This window comes from Myxine glutinosa, chromosome 2 (assembly GCF_964187855.1).
Source record: "Myxine glutinosa chromosome 2, kmMyxGlut1.1, whole genome shotgun sequence".
Taxonomy (NCBI): Eukaryota; Metazoa; Chordata; class Myxini; order Myxiniformes; family Myxinidae; genus Myxine; species Myxine glutinosa.
The window spans coordinates 90,076,002-90,099,066 of NC_136262.1; the positions used below are offsets into that span (position 1 = coordinate 90,076,002).

At 48.2% G+C, this 23,065-nt stretch overlaps 2 protein-coding genes and 1 non-coding gene across 4 annotated transcripts in view; 1 reads left to right on the forward strand and 2 right to left on the reverse strand.

The window, feature by feature from the left end:
* Positions 1-296: 296 nt before the first annotated feature.
* On the reverse strand, positions 297-460 carry LOC137422746 (U1 spliceosomal RNA). The gene has a single exon (XR_010983584.1). It is a non-coding gene; the product is annotated as a U1 spliceosomal RNA (small nuclear RNA).
* Positions 461-7,646: 7,186 nt separating this feature from the next.
* On the forward strand, positions 7,647-9,980 carry ATP5F1D (ATP synthase F1 subunit delta). Its single transcript, XM_068107796.2, has 4 exons — positions 7,647-7,898; positions 8,521-8,674; positions 8,849-8,937; positions 9,737-9,980. The coding sequence occupies exons 1-4, from the start codon at positions 7,755-7,757 to the stop codon at positions 9,857-9,859; spliced, it is 510 nt and encodes a 169-aa protein (XP_067963897.1). The 5' UTR covers positions 7,647-7,754; the 3' UTR covers positions 9,860-9,980.
* A 4,016-nt stretch (positions 9,981-13,996) lies between these two features.
* MIDN (midnolin) overlaps positions 13,997-23,065 on the reverse strand; it is a 56,417-nt gene continuing 47,348 nt past the window's right edge. For both annotated transcript variants that reach the window (XM_068107795.2, XM_068107794.2), the window contains exons 6-7: positions 17,960-18,208; positions 13,997-16,000 (exon numbers count right to left, since the gene is read on the reverse strand). In XM_068107795.2, coding sequence (XP_067963896.1) covers positions 15,636-16,000; positions 17,960-18,208 — 614 coding nt within the window. In that variant the 3' untranslated portion in view covers positions 13,997-15,635. The remainder of the gene's footprint in view (positions 16,001-17,959; positions 18,209-23,065) is intronic.

Below are 23,065 nucleotides of genomic sequence, written 5' to 3' on the forward strand. Positions count from 1 at the left end.
AACCTTTTTGAGATATCCCGCTCACAGACAGGAGTGAAAACATTACCTCCACCATCTACAGATGGCATATGTAACCAGATGTTGATAAATACGATTACGTGGGACATGAATCCCGTATCTGTTGGGGGAAACTGACTTCAAAGACTGTGGGGGACTTTGGACTGAAAATACGTGGACTGACTCCCTAAATGGTCGCCCATCTACGCTTCCTGAAATGGATCGAGAAACCAAGTGAAAGCTTCCTCAAACCAACTGCAAAATCCCCGGTGAAAAGTCTGTTGTTGAGTTTGTATCATCAGGGGATAGCGCGAACGCAGTCCCCCACTACCACAAATTGTACGGTCGAGTTTCCCACATTTGGGGAAATCGCAGGGGTCAACCCGTCCGGAGTGCAATGGTCAGGCCTCGCCCTGAGAGAACCACCTTCGTGATCATGGTATCTCCCCCGTCAGGTAAGTATGAGTTGGCATCGCCGCGTCGGCCTCTTGTTCTCGCTGCACCTCCTCGCTGCGCCAGGACCCATTCCGCACGTCGTCCGAACGATTTCTCTCGATGATCTACAGTGGACCGCCATCGCGCACACCTCGTGTGGAGAATATCGTACTACATTAAAACACGTGCCCTACACAACTATTTAACGTTCTCTGTTGCGATTTAACCAATTATTGGGAAGCTGTTAACGTTGTACAGGCCGACCCACACGCGCGTGACGTCATGCATAAATAGTGACGTTGACAAAGTGGGCGTGTCGGACTTTTCAGCCAAAGAGCGAGGGACTTCCTGAGCTCGCCAGGTGGCGATGTCACATTTCCCAGGCCGATTTTAAAACGGCGATTGAAGCGATTCATTTACACATCATTTGAAAGCTGAAGCAAATTAATAATAAGAGGAAACGCCACATGGAGCTCCATGAATGACAGAATTGGTCCAGGAAAACGGAACGCCTGTGACAACGATGGAAATAAATTACGAGATTCAATAGGGAGGGAGGTTCACCATCTCGAGACTCTATGTCTAATTCAGCAACTCCGACAGGGAGGTTCACCATCTCGAGACTCTATGTCTAATTCAGCAACTCCGACAGGGAGGTTCACCATCTCGAGACTCTATGTCTAATTCAGCAACTCCGACAGGGAGGTTCACCATCTCGAGACTCGATGTCTAATTCAGCAACTCCGACAGGGAGGTTCACCATCTCGAGACTCGATGTCTAATTCAGCAACTCCGACAGGGAGGTTCACCATCTCGAGACTCTATGTCTAATTCAGCAACTCCGACAGGGAGGTTCACCATCTCGAGACTCTATGTCTAATTCAGCAACTCCGACAGGGAGGTTCACCATCTCGAGACTCTATGTCTAATTCAGCAACTCCGACAGGGAGGTTCACCATCTCGAGACTCTATGTCTAATTCAGCAACTCCGACAGGGAGGTTCACCATCTCGAGACTCTATGTCTAATTCAGCAACTCCGACAGGGAGGTTCACCATCTCGAGACTCGATGTCTAATTCAGCAACTCCGACAGGGAGGTTCACCATCTCGAGACTCGATGTCTAATTCAGCAACTCCGACAGGGAGGTTCACCATCTCGAGACTCTATGTCTAATTCAGCAACTCCGACAGGGAGGTTCACCATCTCGAGACTCGATGTCTAATTCAGCAACTCCGACAGGGAGGTTCACCATCTCGAGACTCGATGTCTAATTCAGCAACTCCGACAGGGAGGTTCACCATCTCGAGACTCGATGTCTAATTCAGCAACTATGAAAGGGAAGTTCACCATCTTGAGACTCTATGTCTAATTCAGCAACTCTGAAAGGGAGGTTCACCATCTCGAGACGCTATGTCTAATTCAGCAACTCCGACAGGGAGGTTCACCATCTCGAGACCCTATGTCTAATTCAGCAACTCTGAAAGGGAGGTTCACCATCTCGAGACGCTATGTCTAATTCAGCAACTCCGACAGGGAGGCTCACCATCTCGAGACCCTATGTCTAATTCAGCAACTCTGACAGGGAGGTCCCCAAGTCCCTCAGGGTAAGTGCCTACAAATCCCTCGACGAGTCAGACCTCATGTACAATACTCCTTGTGTTAGGAACCCTCACCCCAAATTGGACATCCAGAGATTAGAGAATATCAATATCCACCGTCGAGGGACCAGGTATGTCTGCAATGACTCCAGCAAGACGAGTGGTGCACGATTTGAAATGGCAAATCTTTCGCAGAGGCACACTGCCAGCAGATTTACAATCGTCTATAAGATCTTCAGAGGGTTGATCATGGCGATCTCCTCAAGTGTCTTTTTTTAGCAGAAACGTCATAATAAGACCCTTCACCACCATCAACAGAACTAGGGGGGTAACGTCGCCCATATGCCTTTGTTCAACGTTCCATACACCGATTGGAATAATCTCTGGAAGAAACGCATATTACATTGAATGTAAAGGACTGTGGTGCTGTGCACACACACCTCGTTTGCCAAGAAGGTAGGCCACAACGCGTTGTACAAACTGAAACACTTTATTATCAGCTCGCACGTAAGCACTGGGCGGGCTCGACTTTCGAGCCTGCATATATGTCCCGAGGCCACGCCTTGCCCCTGGGCGTGGCCGGTCGGCCGAAAGGCGGGGCATGTATCTCAGTTCCACCCTGCGCCTCGTGACGCCTTTGCTCCGGGCGTGGCCCGAGCTGCGCTTCCACGCCCGGACGCTCACGCCACCCACTGGTGCGCGGAATTATTGCCCTCTGACATTGTGTCCGCCACACGCTCCCCCCCAGAATTCCCGCGCACCTGAAGGGTGAGTTTGCGGGGAAGCCGGATGACCTGGCCGAAACGCCCTCTGGCGATGCGTGCAGGGCTGGGGGGTAGCGGGACGGCGGGGCTGGGGGGTGCCGGGGGTCTGCCCGCCGGGGGGCGGCCTCGATGCGGAGGCAGAGCTGCTTGCGGGGGGTGGTCCAGGTCGAGGTGGGCCAGCTTGAGGCGGTCCACGGAGATACGATCTGGAGTACCGCCGATGTCCACGGTGAAATGCTTGTCCCCGGTCTCCAGCACGCGGAAGGGCCTGTCGTACGGGGGCCGCAGCGGTGCCCGGTGGGCGTCGTGCCGGACAAAAACGTACTCCGCCGTGCGAAGCTCCGGGGCGACGTGGGAGGACGGGCAACCGTGGTGTGCCGTCGGCACCGGGGCGAACCTCCTGGCGGTCTCCTGAAGGGGAGAGCGCTGTTGCGCCGCGGACCAAGGGGCCGTGGAGTCCGGGATAAATTCGCCCGGTACCCGCAGTGGTTGTCCGAAGACCAGCTCCGCCGAGGACACGCGCAGGTCATCCTTGGGCGCCGTGCTGAGGCCCAGCAGGACCCAAGGGAGCCTGTCGGCCCAGATGGCGTCGCGGAGTCTGGCCCAGAGCGCGGCCTTCATTGAGCGATGGAAGCGCTCGCACAGGCCATTGGCCTGGGGGTGGTAAGTCGTGGTGCGGTGCAGCTTGACGCCGAGCCCTTGCGCCACTGCTCCCCAGAGCTCCGAGGTGAACTGGGGGCCGCGGTCGGACGAGATGTCCGAGGGGGCGCCGAACCAGGCAACCCTCGTGGCGATGAAGGCTTGCGCGACGTCAGCCGCAGCCGTCGCCGCCAATGGCACGGCCTCCGGCCACCGGGTGGTGCGGTCCACCATGGTGAGGAGGTGGGTGAAACCCCGCGAGGGGGGCAGAGGTCCCACCAAGTCGACATGGACGTGGTCGAACCGACGTTCGGGCACCGTAAACGGAGCCAACGGAGCTTGGGTGTGGCGGTGGACTTTCGTGCGCTGGCACGCGAGGCACGTCCTGGCCCAGTCGCGGAAGTTCTTCCTGAGGCCATGCCAGACGAACTTCGCCGCGACGAGCTTCTGGGAGGCCTTCGTGCCCAGGTGGGACAGGCCATGGATGGCGTCAAAAATCGGGCGCTGCCAGCCAGCGGGCACGATGGGGCGAGGCCGGCAGAGGGAGACGTCGCACAAGAGGGCAGTGCCCGCGACGTCGAACGACACCTCGGTGATGTGGAGGCCCATGATGGCGGCCCGCAAGGCCTGGACGTCGGGGTCGGCGGTCTGGTCCGCCGCCATCCGGGCATAGTCGATCCCGAGGTGGACCGTGTGTGCGACGGACCGGGAAAGGCAATCCGCCACCGGGTTGTCCTTACCCGCGACGTGACGGATGTCCGTCGTGTACTCGGACACGGCAGAGAGGTGACGTTGCTGCCGGGCCAACCATGGCTCGGCGACCTTGGCCATCGCGAAAACAAGGGGCTTGTGATCGACGAAGGCCGTGAAAGGGGAGCCCTCGAGAAGATGGCGGAAGTGTCGGATCGCCAGGTGGAGCCCGAGCAGCTCGCGGTCGAAGGTGCTGTACCGGCGTTCGTGCGGGCGGAGCTGCCGGCTAAAAAACGCCAGCGGCTGCCAAGCACCACTCACCCACTGCTCGTGCACCGCGCCCACCGCGTAGTCCGACGCGTCGGTGGTGAGGGCGATTGGTGCATCGGGCGCCGGGTGAGCCAGCATGGTGGCGTTGGTCAAGGCCAGCTTTGCGCCCGCAAACGCCGCGGCCATCTGCTCCGTCCAGGCGATATCACCTTTGCCCGGCTTCCCCCGGAGGGCGTCGTGCAGGGGGCGCAGGAGCTGGGCGACGCGGGGCACGAAGCGGTGATAAAAATTCACCATGCCCAGGAATTCCTGGAGCCCCTTGATCATGCGGGGGCGCAGGAAACTCCTGACCGCCTCCACCTTGGCTGGTAAAGGGATGGCCCCATGCCTGGTGATGCGGTGCCCCAAGAAGTCGATGGCGGTGACGCCGAAATGGCACTTCGCGGGGTTGATTATCAGGCCATGCTGGCCCAGGCGTTCGAAGAGCGTGCGGAGGTGGAGCAGGTGCTCCTCCCGGGACGCGCTCGTGACTAAGATGTCGTCCAGGTAGACGTAGATGAAGGACAAGTCACGTAAGACGCTGTCCATAAGCCGCTGGAACGCCTGGGCCGCATTTTTCAACCCAAAAGGCATCCGCAAGAACTCAAAGAGGCTGAAAGGTGTGATGACGGCCGTCTTCGGTACATCGTCCAGTTGTACGGGGACCTGGTGGTAGCCCCGGATGAGGTCGACCTTGGAGAAAATGGTCGTTTTCGCCAACAGGGCGGAAAAGTCCTGAATATGCGGGACCGGGTAGCGGTCGGGGGTGGTGGCATCGTTGAGCCGGCGGTAGTCACCGCACGGCCGCCATCCGCCGCCATCCGCCGCCGGGCTTGGGCACAATGTGCAGAGGAGAGGCCCATGCGCTGTTGGAGCGCCGTACGATGCCCATCCGCTCCAGCATGGCGAACTCCGCTTTCTCCGAATATGAATATGATCATAACTCCGAATATGATGTTCCACCCCGTGTTTGACGGCCACCGCTGAAAAGGTGGGCCGCGTGAGTGCCGGGAAACTGGCGAGGAGGCGGGTAAACTCGTCCGCTGCCGGAAGCGTACAGACTAACTTTGCCGGGATGGAACCGCTCAGCAAGCCGCTTGGTAAGCCGCTCGGTGAGCCGCTCAGCGAGCTGCTCAACGAGCCACTCAGCGAACAAGCGAGCGAGCTGAAGGTTTCGGCCTGGACGAGGCATCGACGCTTAACGTCCACCAACAGCCCATGCGCACAAAGGAAGTCCGCACCGAGCAGGGCCATTGGCACGCTGGCGGTGACGAAAGACCATTTGAAGCGCTGCCCTCCGAAACGCAGCGAGAGGCAATGCTTCCCGAATGTGCGGATGGAAGTTCCGTTGGCAGCGAGCAAGGCGGGGCCCCGGCCCGCGGCTTGCTTGTCTGACGCGGAGGCAGGGAGGACGCTTACCTGCGCTCCAGTGTCGCACAGAAACCGGCGACCAGACGAGGTGTCTGTGATGAACAGGAGGCTGCCGGAATGGCCGACGCTCATGGCCGCAAGTGAGCGCCGGCCCGGTCGTTTCCCGACCCGTCGAAAGAACACGGCGGGCGGCACGTTCTAGCCTTGCGGCCGAACCTGGCATGATAGTAACACCAGGTTTGCGGTGGTGGCTGCCGCGTCGGCCGTGCCGGATGTGGTGGGCGGGGCGTAGCAGCGGCCACGAGGGAATCAGGGGGCGCTGTAGCCCTCCGCACCGGGATCCACTACGGCAGCAACGCACGTTGACCGCGTGTCACAGGCCGCGAAAAATTTGTCCGCCTCTCCGGCCAGGGTGCGGGGTTCCGTTATGTTCGAACCGGCCAGTGCGAGCCGCACCTGCGCAGGTAGCTGGCGGAGGAAAAGCACGCAGAAAAGGAAATCCCGGCACTGGTCTCAAAGAAGGGACAACATAAAATCCATCCGAACGGACGGTCGTGTGTCGCCGAGGGCGGGAAGGTCCAGGAGGCGGTCGGCGCGTTCGGCCTCCGTGAGCCCGAACGTGGCGAGGAGAAGACGTTTGAGCGCCGCGTACTTTTGGGCGCCCGGCGGGCACCGAAGGATGGACATGACACGGGTGGCAGTGCCGGGCTCGAGGGCGGCGACCACGTGAAAGTACATGGTGTCGTCTGCCGTGATGCCCCGGAGCTGGAATTGAGCTTCGGCCTGCACAAACCAAACGTCGGCTTGTGCTTCCCAGAACTCCGGGAGTTTACCGGCGACAGCGTTGGTAGCCATGGCGCGTTCAGGGGTCAGCTACGGCTGAACCAGTCGGGGTCACCAGTGTGGTGCTGTGCACACACAACTCGTTTGCCAAGAAGGTAGGCCACAACGCGTTGTACAAACTGAAACACTTTATTATTAGCTCGCACGTAAGCACTGGGCGGGCTCGACTTTCGAGCCCGCATATATGTCCCGAGGCCACGCCTTGCCCCCGGGCGTGGCCAGTCGGCCGAATGGTGGGGCATGTATCTCAGTTCCACGCTGCGCCTCGTGACGCCTTCGCTCCAGGCGTGGCCCGAGCTGCGCTTCCACGCCCGGACGCTCGCGCCACCCACTGGTGCGCGGAATTATTGCCCACTGACATTGTGTCCGCCACAGGACAATAAAATCGTTGATAAATCATGAATGAACTCGAATGGCACTCAGTAGAGAGCATACCTCCGCCTGGTTGGCCATATCACTCAAGAAACACTTCTTTTTATTTATTTTTTTGTATACAAGATCGAGACTTGTGTAAGAGCTAACATAACAATGCAGAAGGATAGTAGCAAAGGCCAAAGCGAACAGCGTTCTGTCTATACACCGTCTAAGATTCCAAAATAACGAAAGACGGTGAAGAGAAAGCTAAATTAAATTGGAGTAGTGGGACACCTCATTCATGTGTACGGAGAATAAAAACCTTGTCTTAGGCTAAAGAAGAAAACTCTTCAGTTTAATGTTGCTATAAAGGACTCGCTGCGATGGAGTATAAATTCAAGCTTTAGCTCCAATTTCTTATTTTTATCTGAGTTATTTTCAACGTTCTTTAAAACATTTTCCCCCTTCCTTTTCTTTTAAAATCTTGATTATATTTTAGGCGGTGTAATTGTTGTTGCTATTGTTAGCTGGCCTTCATAATTTTTTTTTAAACTTCTGTATCTGCACCTCAGGCGTGATTCCTAAGTTTATTAGAATAAGGCGCTTAAAGCCTAAAGTAAAGATTACTTCCTCGGAAAACATGTTACATGAAAGATTCCGAGACACCGGAAATGCGGGTTCGTATGCGACAGTGCGACTGATTGAGTGCTCTCCGATCCGACTCTGACCTACACAGACCTGCTTCCCGACTCCATGGCGTGCCTTGCCTCTCGCACTTCCCGTCGCCTCGCCGCTCACGTTTTGAGCGCTGCTTCCTGCCGCCACTTTGCTGCAGAAGCGGCTCCCAAAGCGTCGGGTGCCGCCCAAATGGCTCTGACCTTCTCCTCTCCGCAGCAGGTTTGCGTGGCCAGGGGCATGCCACAGTGGAAGGGCTGTATCGGCTGTCGGGTTTCAGAGCAATTGGTTGTTAAATAAGGGACGAAGAGTGATCTGTTGTTTGGTGATGTAACGTCTTAAATAAGGTGGTGTAAAAGACTGTATCAACGGCGGTAAACGTCTGAATTTTTTTTTTTGTACCTTTAAAATCTTTATTTTATTTCAATTGAATTACATACTTGAACAGTGTAGAACCCAAATAACCTTATTGACAACGATCTTTCATTTTGCAGCACTGTATTTGATATTACGGAATTTTGTCGCCACGACCAATGAAATTTGCTGCTCGTAGACCCCACCCCGCCCATGTCCTTGTTTCTCAAGATGGCGCGGGCTAATACGTGGTCCATGAACTCTCCAGTTGCATTATTTAATTAGTTTCAAATTTAATTATCTGATGTGCACATATATCTTTACAATCGAATTCCAGCCTCAGTTTCCCATCCACTTCTGGGCGAGTGCACACCACCAGGGGGTGATATTTCGGCTACACACAACACACATGTATACCCACATATGTCATAGCTACATTATCGTAAGATTGTTGAGAGCTAAGCATGCTCGTTTTCATTTTCACCCACAGGTGTTTTTTGAAGCTGCCGATGTAAAGCAGGTGGATGTGCCGACTCTCACGGGCAGCTTCGGTGTATTGCCATTTCACGTCCCTACCCTCGCCGTGTTAAAGCCCGGAGTTGTCTTGGTGCACATGCATGACGGTTCTACTAACAAGTTCTTCGGTATGTCATTGTCTCTTTGCTATTCTTTCTCTGGTTTGTTCAGCCATTGTTTTTTTTAAAGTTACAGACTGGTGCCTCTTAGATTGATACTGTTTTGAGCAAATAAAGCAAACTTGAGTAGGTGAAGCTTGGCACAAATAATTGCTTTCTCTCCACGTCCTTCCTTCTATGCAGTAAGCAGCGGTTCTCTCTCTGTTAATGCTGACTCCTCTGTCCAGCTGCTTGCTGAAGAAGCTTACCCATTGGACTACTTTGACCTGCAGGTTGGTCTTGACTCCCTTGCTTTATTACCTCCGCCACCAAAGGTGGATGGTGGTTGTTTTCACCCCTGTCCGTTTGTTTGTGAACAAAATATCTCTAAAAATTGTGGATGGATTCGGAAGAAAATTGGCAGCGATGTAGCGCATGTGACAAGGACGAAATGATTTAGATTTTGATGAAGATCCGGATTCGGATAGAAGAATTGTTTGTCATTCTTCACCATTGGGAGATAGGGCCAAAAACGATACATAGCAGGATATCTCAAAAAGGTGTGGACAGATTTGGACGAAACTTGTTGGGCAGGTTGTGTGTGTGTGTGTGACGAGGAAGAATCGATTCAATTTTGGTGAAGATCCGGATCCGTATCCAGCTAGTAGAATTTTTAATTGATTCTTCACCATTGAGTGATATGGCCAACCAGGCAGAGGTATGCTCTCTACTGAGTGCCGTTCTAGTTTTTGGTATATGTCGAGGCTCATGGAGGAGCTAGAACATAGATTTGATCAGGATTAACAGAACAAAAGGAACGGTGCAAAAAGAGGGGAGAAACACACTGACAGCAGGGTTGAGGGCTAAAATCGACGGAGACTTGGAAAAATGAGGGATGGGGAGGACATGGGAGGAGGGAGGGGGGGGGGGGCAAACAAGATGGATACATTCAGGAAGGGAAAACTGCAAACGTAGAGGTAGGTAGGTAAGGTCATGATTGTAGATGGGGGATCAATTAAAAGTAGTTATGACAGGTGCAGAGAAATTTTAAACTTCTGCAAGTTCACCATGGTCTTTGTTCTATGTTCACAGACAGCAAAGAGCTGCTTAGAGAAGGCACAAGTGGAGCTACAATCTGCAAAGCCCGGCCCAGATCAAGCAGAGGCGCGGATAACGGTGGAAACCATGGAAGTGTTGATTAAAGGTCTTGAGTGATCTTTTCTTTCCTGAAATCCTATCGCCCTCTCGGTTTTACCTGTCCTCATATATTTGAGGATATGTTCTGTTTATTGTGTTAAATCAGTCATGTAATAATAAAACACCAATTGGTTCTTCATTACTGATTGGGCAGATTTCTCACCGAGGACCGAGTAAAGGAAAGTAATTCAAACGGCTATTTCATGCAGTGTTTGGGGACAAATGAGGTCAACCTATCCTGCTCGGCAAAAATTACATTTCCTGAATGTTGGACAGAAGATCTCAACTCAACGCTGTAGTTATTCAACGCTGCCGTGCGGTAGTTTGGTCCCTCGGAGCGAGGTCCTTATTTATTTAAAATCTGCTTCCGGCGTGCTGCAGTACTGGTTAATAAATTCTCATTTTTACTTTGTTCACAACTTCCGACGGTACAGTATTGTAGCTTTGCTCCTGGGCTTCCGTCGACTTATTCAGCCATGGCAGAAGGGATGGGAAAAAGAGGTTTCTGTTAGGTTGTGGCCAACTAAAGTAGCAGACATGTATTCTTGACTTCTGTTGCTTTTCTCAACAATGGCTGGAGGTCATATATCTCAAGAGGCCAAAACCATCTCCATTCTTCTTCCACATGGAGCACATGACCTAGTTTAACGTCGTCCATCCGAGGGATGGCACACACATTGATGCCTGTGAAATTACCAGAATGACAGTTTATAGCTGGGTCTGGATTTGAACCCAGGCTGGATGGCTCAAACGAGTTTGCATACCTCCAGGGCATCGTGCAAGCACCCCAGTCTCCCTGCATGTATCTCAAATATTCAACATGTCGGTCTGACATGTTCTGTTCTCAACACATTGCTATCAATGGAATTCTCTCTCCCAGACATGTCTGTAGTGCCATGGCAGTCTTGTTCCTTATCTATGATGCTCTGAAAAATCATCCTCTTTTGCAGATTACTCCCCACTGCTATATATTACACCCCATCCCATAAATAACAGTAAGCCTCGTGTTAGATTAACGGTTATGGTGGCTGTCTTAAAATATTAGGCTCTTGAGTTTGGGGCACTTGCCGTGCCGTTGAAATAACACCAGGTGGGTTGATAGCCTGTCATACTTCCGAGGTCAGCAAAATGAGTACCATCTTACTGGTACCAGGGGCACTGCAGCAATGGCACAACCACGCCCCCAGAAAATGATGCAACCAGCAGCCACAAGCTGCATATAAAACAATATGAATAATTGCATCACCCTTTGGTCTGGAATTTATGGAATCTTGGTCGAATAAATGGAACATGTCCTTGAATCCTGGTAACTGTTGCTTTTATGGTGTCTAAAAACTGCTTTCTGTGGTGGTTCAAGTGCACTTCCCCATCGGCATGCCAAACTGACTATACCATCTGTAACTTACAGCAATACCTGTGATGTTTTCCCTCAATCCTCATGCAGGTGATGGTCATTCCTCCAATTTTCGTTTGTTCTTTCCCTTGATTTTTAACCCGTCAGTTTTACATTTTTATTGTCTCAATTTTGTACATGGCTGTGAGTATGCATCAATATCAGACTACATGAATTGTCATTACATAGTGGAGGTGAAATAGGGGTGAAAAATGGAGGACAGGAGTGTTGAGATGGGAGAAAGCCTAAAGTCAAGTGAAATCATGTTTTAGGTTTGTCCGTCCATCCATGATAGGTTTTCGTTACCCCGATAACTTAAGAGCAGCTGAAGGTATCTAAGTCAAACTTGTATGATGATGCAAAGATGAACTGATTAGATAATGGGATCAAGAGGTCAAAGGTCATGTCAGGTAAAAATGTGATACTTGAGAACAGCTGAAGGGATTAAATCATACTTGGTACAAGTTTGTATAATGAGGTAAAGATGAACTGAATATATATATATATATAACCACCTTGAGGCCATTTTTCCCCACAAAGCAGGGGTCGGCCTTTTCAGGCACCGTGGTTGTTGTTGTTTTTTGGTCCCCTTTTTTGAAGCAATGTTTTACGGCCGGATGCCCTTCCTGCCACCAACCCTTTTTGTCACCTTTTATGACACGCAGGGAAATACCAGTGAACTGGTACTCAATTTGCCGACCTCAGAAGGATGACAGGCTGAGTCAACCCCCCTGGCGTTAATTCAGCGATCGACCGGGATTCGAACCCAGGATCCTAAGATCCTAAGCTAGCACCCTAGCCGCTAGCCCAACACCAGGGATTGAATATATATATATATATATTTTTTTGGGGGTTAAGAGGTCAAAGGTCATCAGGTAAAATGTTCGGGATTTGAACTAAATATACCATGATACACATGTTGAGGTCAAATGGTCTTCAGGTTTTGTCAAAGTTAGAGTTGTGTGCGTTTGTGCCACTGATGGTGCCCCAATTACCAGGAAGCTGGTACTCAATTTGCCAACCTCAGAAGGATGCCAGGCTGAGTCAACCCCCCTAGCGTTAATTCAATGATCGACCAGGATTCAAACGGGATCCTCGGATCCCAATCCAGCACCGACACCAGGTTAAAGTTGGAGTGAGCAAATACTTAGTGTGTTGAGTCATATTGGTCGATGTTGTGACTTCAAATGATATCTGGTTTAACTCTAACCAGGCTAATGGGGAGGGAGAAGGGTGTGGCAGATTCCACCGACCCTCTGCCTTTTTCACCATATTTTCACAGAAATGTTTTTCTCATGCTGAGCTTTCATGACTTTTTCCTGTTCATGCACTCGTTTTGATACTAATTCAATAAAAATCGGACCCACAGTATACAATTTTTCATCAGCACACATCAAAATTTGCATAAATGAATATGTAATTAGCTAATAACTGAAAAGGTATTGAGTTTATGATGATTAAACTTCACAGACAGGTTCACCTTGACATAATATACATGTATGTCAAATTTGGTTTTATTTCGTCGCTTTTCCGGAAGAGATCCTCGGTGGGAGTGGGAATTGGTCCCCCCGGCGGCTTTGAGGTCAGAAAAAATCAGGCCTTATTAGGTGATAATCTGAGTTAAAGGGTTAAAAACGATATATAGCACGATATCTCACAAAGCTATGGCTGGATTTGTGCTAAACTTGGTGGACATCAGTGGGATACAAAACTGTTTAGCCTGGTTGAGGTATGCACTCTGCAGACACCGTTATAGTTGACTATGCATTCAGGGTGAAAGGAGGTAAATAAAAGGAAGAGCAGGGTGGATTATGGGAGAGAAACGTTTGAGATCAGAGCAAGGGAAGGGAAGAAGCATGTTTGGGGACATGCCAATAGGAAAACAGGAGTTTGCCCACTTTTGTGTACATTTAAACATGGCCCACTATAATACATGAAAAAGTTCCACCAAACCCATTAAATCATGCCTTCATACTCAAAGGGTACACCCCCTTAGCATTTAGGGGCCCATTCTTCACCCCCCCCCCCCCCCTTATCAACCTAAGGGACGATCTCGTGTGCCAGTTTAATTTGGCCCGTCCATATATTATGTGCACACACAATCGGTGGGTGAACCAGTGTTCGCTACATCACATGATCTGTTAAATATTTGGCATTTACTTTTTCTAGTTTTTATTCCCCAGTTCTGCCACTTTTAATTTTTCCTTCCAAGTCTGATTTTATGAAAAACGAATTCATGGTGAATATTCACAAACCTGAATTCTCCCTTGTTCTACTTTCCATGGAGAGTCCTTGATCCAGCATGGTGGGCGACAACTGCCAAAAAAAACTACATCACGTAATATAGGGAAGGCCCGACATTGCATTAACTTTCCAATATTGTTCAGCCCGTTCCTCGAGCTCAACACTTGTAACAAAAAAACCCCATTAATTTCCACCATCAAGGGCCAAAGGAAGTTACTTGTGGAAAAATTCAAATCTAATTTTAAGAATAATTAGCAAAGTCAGAATGGTAATGCCAATGTGAGGGCCTTGGGCCAAAAGCAGAAACTTGTGTGCAATGATGTTTAAAGGGTTTTGAAGGTTTGTTTCATTCCCCCTCTCTCGACCGACTAACACTATCGCGATTCGTCCTCCTTCAAGATCCCTCCATTTTGACCGTCTCGATCCTTTCCTTCACGTCGTGTTTGGGTTTAAGGGGTCACCAATGAGACCACATAATGTAATTGCACAAACACCTCGACTCAAAACCAAACAAAACGTTTGCAGCTAAACTCACGGATTTTAATTCAATGTACACGGCACCAAAGAGCTTTCGCGTACGGACAAAACGAAGGGAGGGTCCAGAGTCACGCAAGGAATCCGACATACATCACACACAAAACACGTGGTGCAGAACAACACTTGGACCTTCAACTATTCCTTAAAAAATAATAAAATTCCCGTTCATATAGTACAGGAGAAGGTGAATTGGGGAGTGGGGTTATTCTCTACACCAATGGCAGTGAATAGTCAATCTCCAAATGCATCGATTAATTAAATTTGCTTTTGCTTGCCAAGTATACTAACATTCATTATTGGGGTTGGGAAGGAGGCAAACAAAAAGTGGAAAAGGGAGCCTTTCATTAATTTTCATTTTCCAACATGGATAACCTAGCTGGTGAGGCTACGGTGAGATGGCCAATGGCTAATTTTATACGCTGAGAGCATTTCACAACCAATTATATATGCTACAGGAACATTATTCATACAATTCATTATTAATAACGTTATGTCGAGTCGAAGGGCCGGACAGGATTTTCCATGAAATGGGGAGAAGAAATTGCGAAAATGACTACCAAACGACGACTTGAAAACAAAAAGAAAGGAGATGGGCGAACTGCCACGCCCAGCAGACTTGCACAAAACGCGATAACAAAAATAAACCTTCCTATCCACAACGTTTGGCTTGCAAGGATAATGTGGGTGGGTCAAAAGTAATGCAAAACCATTTTCTAATCCTAACCCTGACTAATTAAAGGGGAAGAGACACAATCGGGTCCCATTTCACACAACTGCAGACCTATCGAAGGGAGGAGAGCGGGGTAGGGGTGAGGGTGCAGGGGTGATGGATAAAGGGTTGAATTCTAAATGCACCAAATCTTTCTTGGCAACTACAGTCAGCAATCGTAACGTTCACAAAAAAGGGGATAACTGGAGGCTGCAACGAGAAACTCCTTAATGCTGGAAATGATTTGAAATATGCAAAATAACAACAGGGCTTGCACCAGACCATTCAAACCCTTGACAGGGGCAAAACATAAAACAACAAAACAAAGGGGGGAAAAAAACAAACAAAAAAACCCCAGGTGGAAAAGACTGATAATAAAGGAAATTAAATTGCAAAAGAGAAGTTAACAGTCATGGGCAGAGACAAGGATGAGGTAATAGTCCATTACCTTTCCCCTGATTAACCCAAAAGTCCGAGTGCTACACCCATGGAGCACCAATGGGGAGTCCTGTAGTGTGCGTCATGTTTGAGGTACTGTTGCTACAGCAACTGCTCGTCTTCCCAGCATGCTTTGCTACTGTCAACCAATCCTGCTGCCTTATGGGCTGTGCATGCAGAGCTTTTCCCTTACAAGCTAAGAATGGGGTGGGGTTGTGGAGGACAGGGGGAGTTTGGGAAAGATATAGGAGACAGGCATGAGAGGTGGGACAAAAGGCTAGTGGAAAGTCAAGTAAAAGGTAAAGAGAGATGGAGGATGGAAGTAAAGAAATGAGGGCAGATGCTGAATGGGTATAAAAAAAAAAGAAAAAAAAAGGAGGAATACAAGAGAAGGAACGTAAATGAAAGAGGGTTAAAAAAATATTCAAAATAGGGGAACCATTAACAAGAGCAGAAAATGGACCCCACAGGCACTAGGAAGCCAGAGCATATTCTAGCTCCAGCTCTCCTGGACTAGCCCATGCTCCAGTAGCCGCCCCTTCGGCCGCCGTCGTCGCTGCAACCGGCCCGCTTCCTCCGACTCCGACCCCCAAGGAGTCTCCCCCAGGAATACGCGAGGACACTGTAGGAATCCAGGAGTTGCGAGGCGAGGGAGGATAGGGTGCACGGTGGGCGCGTCGTGCCTTGCGAAGTTGGGTGTGCTGGCGGAGACGAAGTTGCAACTGCTGCACCTTGCAGCGTGTCAGGCGATCTTCATGCTGCTTCCGGAGTGCTTCGGCTGCTTCTTGCTGCTTTTGTAGCGATTCGGAGGCTTCATGCTGTTTCTGAAGCGTTTCAGCTGTTTGGTAAAGTGACGCACAAAAGAGTGAAAATTATTACTGTAAAATAGTGAATCATTACTCCAAAAATCTTCCTTTTAAAAAAAATACAGTACACAAAGAGCAAACTTGAGGCCAATAAGCAAACCATGTAAAATAAATAAAAATGCTAACGATGGAGCAATATAATATATATATATACAGTGCATTCAGAAAGTATTCAGACCCCTTCACTTTTTTCACATTTTATGTTGCAGCCTAATGCTGAAATCGTTCAAATTCATTTTTTTCCCTCATAAATCTACACAATACCCCATAATGACAAAGAGAAAAGAGGATTTTAGAAAGTTTTGCAAATTTATTAAAAAGAAAAAAACTGAAATATCACATTTACATAAGTATTCATACCCTTTGCTATGACACTTGAAATTTAGCTCAGGTGCCTCCCATTTCTCTTGATCATCTTTGAAATGTTTCTACACCTTGATTGGAGTCCACCTGTGGTAAATTCAATTGATTGGACATGATTTGGAAAGGCACACACCTGTCTATATAAGGTCTCACAGCTGACAATGCATATCAGAGCAAAAATCAAGCCATGAGGTCGAAGGAACTGCCTGCAGAGCTCAGAGACAGGATTGTGTCGAGGCACAGATTTGGGGAAGCCTACAAAAAAATTTCTGCTGCATTGAACGTTCCCAAGAGCACAGTGGCCTCCATAATTCTTAAATGGAAGAAGTTTGGAACAACCAGAACTCTTCCTAGAGCTGGCCGCCCGGCCAAACTGAGCAATCGGGGGAGAAGGGCCTTGGTAATAGAGGTGACCAAGGACCCGATGGTCACTCTGGCTGAGCTCCAGAGATCCTGTGTGGAGATGGGAGAAACTTCCAGAAGGCCAACCATCATTGTAACACTCCACCGATCTGGGCTTTATGGCAGAGTGGCCAGACGGAAGCCTCTCGGTGAAAGACACCTGAAAGCCCACTTGGAGTTTGCAAAAAAGCACCTAAAGGACTCTAAGACTGTGAGAAACAAGATTCTGTGGGCTTCCATGTGTCTTTCACTGTGGAGAGGCTTCCGTCTGGCCACTCTCCCATAAAGCCCAGATCGGTGGAGTGTTGCAGTGATGGTTGTCCTTCTGGAAGTTTCTCCCATCTCCACACAGGATCTCTGGAGCTCAGCCAGTGACCATCGGGTCCTTGGTCACCTCTATTACCAAGGCCCTTCTCCCCCGATTGCTCAGTTTGGCCGGGCGGCCAGCTCTAGGAAGAGTTCTGGTTGTTCCAAACTTCTTCCATTTAAGAATTATGGAGGCCACTGTGCTCTTGGGAACGTTCAATGCAGCAGAAATTTTTTTGTAGGCTTCCCCAGATCTGTTCTTCGACACAATCCTGTCTCTGAGTTCTGCAGGCAGTTCCTTCAACCTCATGGCTTGGTTTTTGCTCTGATATGCATTGTCAGCTGTGAGACCTTATATAGACAGGTGTGTGCCTTTCCAAATCATGTCCAATCAATTGAATTTACCACAGGTGGACTCCAATCAAGGTGTAGAAACATCTCAAAGATGATCAAGAGAAATGGGAGGCGCCTGAGCTAAATTTCAAGTGTCGTAGCAAAGGGTATGAATACTTATGTCAATGTGATATTTCAGTTTTTTCTTTTTAATAAATTTGCAAAACTTTCTAAAATCCTGTTTTCTCTTTGTCATTATGGGGTATTGAGTGTAGATTGATGAGGGAAAAAATGAATTGAAACGATTTCAGCAAAAGGCTGCAACATAACAAAATGTGAAAAAAGTGAAGGGGTCTGAATACTTTCTGAAAACACTGGATATATATATATATATCAACATACACACTGAAGTAGAATAGGATAAAAGTGTCGGGTAAGGCAAATACCGAGACTGATAGGGCAAGTGCTGAGGTCACTATAAAGCGAGAATAAACTATTTCTTCCATTTGCACAGCAGTTAGACCTACCCATCCTGCGCCCCGACTCCGGTGGACCATTCCCTGCAGCAAGACTACTCGTTGGCAACTGCGAGGCACTGTAGTGGGCGGGCACAGCGTGGGGCTGATGAATGGTTGGTGGTGGTGGACGAGACAGGGCGGCTGGGAGTGCTTGGCAGTGCTGCGTGGCTGCCAGCAAGTCGTTGAGGATGTGCAGAATGGTGGCAACATCACGGCGTGGACGTCCTGCACCGTCCTGGCACGTGGGGTGGAGCATGCCTGAAAAGCAGGTAGCAAAACATTTATTTGCTCGTTACACTCAGGAGTAATTGATATGTCATACATGGGGGTGGGTGAGAGCTTAAATGGAGAAAATCAAAATTGATAAAAAGACAGAGTATGTATGGAAGAGAATGATAGTGAGATGTTGGAGTGGGGAAGAGGGCTGAAGGTGAAATACATTTGTAGGCAATATGACCAAGGAGAAGGGGAGGTATGTTCCATACATGTGACTTGAGACAAAGGAGTGGGTGTGGGAGGTGGGGTGGAGAAAAATTCCACCATTTCTGCATAGTGTGAATAAATGAATGCTGACAAGGATAATGTAGCATAATATTGTGACAACCTACAAAAGAGGAAGAATTTTCTGTCTCGACAGCAAGCATGGGTGGGAGGTGGGCTTAGGGGGTTGAGGGTGGGGGGGTAGCTCTCGCATAAAAGCTCAGATTAGAATCACAGTGGTTCTTAGCCTTTTTAAGTGCCCGTACCCCTCGAGTTTTCATAATATTTTCCCGTACCCCCTGTCAAAAATGACTTAAAACTACGATAATAGATTCATAAAGTTTCTTTATTTTCACATAAAAAACACATTTATGGAAACAACAATCATAATGCATAGTGTTTGCTGAAAAGTCACTTTGTTGAGGTAGATTACAGTACAATAATAACTTTTGTAGAAAAACATACCACACAGTACACACAGACACATTTCTAGTGGCTCTTTTGTTGTTGTTGTTTTTCATCAATGATGTTGAAACGAGGTTTTCTTTGAAATAGCCACACTGTTACGTGCTCCTCCCCAAACCCCGGTCACGGTATACCTCCGAGCCCCGAGAGGAGTCACGGCAGAAAGATGTGTTATTCTGTGTGTCAAAGATCAATGGTGAAACCACACCAATTGTTACCAACAAACAAGTATTGTATTAAGGTCACACAAGAATAACAGTACAATAACAATATTAATCAATTGTACAACCAATATATCATTCCTATGATGGTACCATCAGTTTCGTACAATATAACTCACTGTGCTCCAAGTGAGCGAAAATAACATTCCCAATGTCTCTGTCCCAGCTTTAAGCCAAAGTCGATCCACGCTCCAGTGATCGTCAGAACGATGTTGTATCGAGACCAGAATCCCATTCGGTTGACAGTCACACTGCCAAAGATGGGCAAAGGTGTCCTCAAGAGGCGACTGGGAAATCACACCTTTGGGTATGGACGTTCAACGGCTCCCAATCGGCGAACCGCAATTTCCCACTCAAAATCCACGTTACACAAACACACACCAGGTTAACAGCTGGATGCGTTGAAATGGTTGAAGCGAGGTGAAAAACCTGGAGCGATCCGAAATCAGGCGCGTGGCAAAATGGCCAACGGCCCGTACTCGAGACGTAACGGCACTCCAATGATTCTCTTCGGAATCAACCGCAAAACCTGTCACGCAGGTTTAACTGTCACAGCGATAACAACTCTGTCGCAGGAATCCCTTTCCCAGGAAACCCAAAGTTCACTCGTGACCCCCGTTCGCCAGCCTTTGCTCAAAACCTCAACGCAGCTCGGCTCCTTCTCCGCCCTCACTTGCTCCGCCTCCTTTTTCTCTTCTTCTTCCTCTTCTTCGTCCAGTTCCCGATCCGGTTTCCGGTTTCTTTTTAAAACATTTTTTTTTAAACCTTTTGAAAACAGTTATCTCCAATTCACTTAAACGATAATAGTACATGCAACCAAAAATGTTTACAGTGGATGAGAACCACAACAACAGAAGTGACGAATCCATAACACGCATGTCGTCACTTGCATCTAAACGGTTCCTGGCCTTTGTTTTGATGTGTAGGAGTGTTGAAAAACCTGTCTCGCACAAATAGGTGGTCGCAAATGGCACAAGGATCTCCAAAGCTCTCTCTGCTAATTGTGGGAACGTTTTGAGTTGTGCACACCAGAAGATTTGTGGATGAAAGTGACTTGTTGAGAAGAGTGATGGAAATGAATGTAGAAGGAAGTAGAGGACAGGGAAGACCGAGGAAGACTTGGCTAAATGTGGTGGAAGAAGAAATGTGGGCAAGGGGATTAACAAGGGGAGATGCAGAAAATAGGGCAAAATGGAGAAGATCGTCATGGGGACCACAAGGCTAACCCCTGCTCCAGCAGGGAAAATGGCCTAAAAATGCCTGTTGTTGTTGTTGTACACCAGAAGATGTCTAGCTGCATTGATTCAAACTCCATTCGGATTTTTTTCATTGGCCTTCAGCTCAAGATCATCTTTCATTACATCACGATCATCCATGGAATCCAGGTTGAAAAGAAATGGATCCCGTATCCATCTCTGTGCAATAGAAACCTCTCCATGGTGAAAGTATCCTTGGAAAGACTGAATCAGCACCTGCAAATGTTCTTTCACTTCAGTCACGATGGATAGTTATTTTTCTGCATTAGCAGCCTCATCAAGTTTACGAAAGTTTGCAAAATTTCCATTCACAATGCACTGCATCCAAAATGGAAGTTTTTGGGTGAAGGCAGACACCCTTTTCCCTGGCAGTGATCATGTTCACCCTTGTTCCTTGGATGCAGGTGTTCAAATCGTTGAGGTGTGAATATATCTGCCAGGTATGCCAGGGACAAAATGTACTCCCTATTTTCAAAGTGGTCAGCAATGTCACTGTCCTGCTTTCTAAGAAACTGCTCGATTTATTCGTGCAGTTCAAAGACACGAAGTAAGCACCCGGCCACGGGAAAGCCATCTCACTTCCGTGTGGAAAAGAAGAACACCATGTTCAGCTCCAATTTATTCACAAAAAACTTTGAAGAGACGGTGATTCAGGGCTCGTCCTCTGATAAAATTTACTGCACGCACAGCAGTTGACAAAACATTCTTCAGGTGTTCTGGCAGCGTCTTCGTGGCAAGTGCATGACGATGCAACCCACAATGCGTGACAGTGACATGGGACATCTCCTTCTTCACAAGGGTAGCAAAGCCTGATTTGTTTCCTGGCAGGGCAGGAGCTCCATCAGTGCAAATTGACCCACACACGTTGTCATCCCATGCTTCAAGAAGAAATCTTTCACGAGATTGAACACATCGATTGTTTTTGTGGTTGTTGTCAGCGATTCACAAAACAAAAATTCTTCCATCACTTCTTTCTCCTTCACGTTCCGCACAAATACCAACAACTGACTACAAAAACTGACGTCGGTTGACTCATCCAACTGAAGACTCACTTTGACAGACTAGCTTTGATGTCTGCGATTACCTGCTGCAAGATATCTCGACTCATGTCACCATTCCTGGAACGGATAATGTCGTTTGACAAGGGTACCTGTTGAAGTTTCTTTTGTGCCTCGGTCCCCAACACTACTTTTGCCATTTCTAGTGCACTAGGTTTCACCAGTTCTTCAGCAATTGTATGAGGCTTTTTTTTTGGCACACAAGACAGCAACTTTTTTTTTTTTTTTGTATACAAGATCGAGGCTCAGGAAAGAGCTAACATTAATCACAGAAAAAGTCAAACCGACACATAAAACACAAAAATAAGGGGAGCGGTAGACAAGATGTGGAGAGAGGGGGAAGGACACAAACAACATTTGAGAGCAGGGACATCGGGAGAAATATGGGAGGGGGAGGGCTTGGGGGGAGGTGGGAGAGGTATAAAACATATGAACACTGCAACGACTTCCAGGAAAGAAGTTGTAATTTCAAAAAGGTGTATCTGGGGTGAATTAGTGGGGGTAGAAAAGATCAAGGTTTTGGATGGGGGAAGATAAGAGATGGTGGTGAACAGCTGTTTTAAAGACCTGGAGGGAGGAGTGGGATTGAAGAGAGTGAGGGAGTTTGTTCCAGAGGCGGGGGAGAAAAGAGGAATGAAAGAGTGAAGGTGAGCAGGGAGTCTTGATTTTGGCAGTTTAACCATAAGAGGGTTGCAGGCAGATCTTGTGCGACCTGTAGGAATATTTGAGGAACAGAGCACAGACAGAGCTGAGGGAGCAAGGCCGGAGAGGAGTCGATAGAAGACAGAAAGACCACCAACCTGCCTGCGGTGAGTGAGTGAGTGAAAGGCCCTCGGAGTTAGCTTCATCGCGGGAGATTCCAATGATTCTGAAAGCTTTGGTTTCAACAGCGTGAAGCTGATAAGATGCTTGTAAGAATTTGATAAGATGCTTGCAACAATGGCTTCTCAATGAGCATGAATCCTTGCATTGGCAGGGTACTGCCACGATCAAATCGTTCCCTCTTGATTTTCAAGCTGTTGAAGTCAGGCCCAGAATTTGTACCTCCATGCTGAATGTTGAAATGCTCGTTAAGTCTTGAAGGTTTGAGATTTGCATTTGTAAATACCGTGTTGCACAGTGTGCACTGCGGTCGCTGAGTTGCATCTTTTTCTGTCAGACGGGTGAAACTAACGAACGTCGTCGTCGTCATTCCACCTCCGTTTCTGGGACATGGTAAGTCAGATTTGACTTTATATATAAAAAGACATAAAATTAAAGTTAGCTACACTTATGGTTATTACTTCAGAAAATACATGTTGTCATTTTTTAAATTGTAAGCACTCATTCATATCTTTTTATGATATAATATCTTCCAATAATTGAATAAAAATATATTTAAAAGATAAAATAATTATGAACACCTGAAGTCCTAAACTATTCTTTAAAAAGAACCCCAAACCCTTGTAATTTTTAAACAAAAACATTTTAACCCTTCTTTTTTTTCTTTTCTTTAAATACCCTTATTTTTTAATTGAAATTTATTTTTGGGCGGCGTGTCTCGTACCCCCAGCTTGGAGGTTTCGTACCCCCAGGGAGTACGGGTACCCCTGGTTAAGAAACTATGGATTAGATCAATGGGGTCATTGGGTAGAA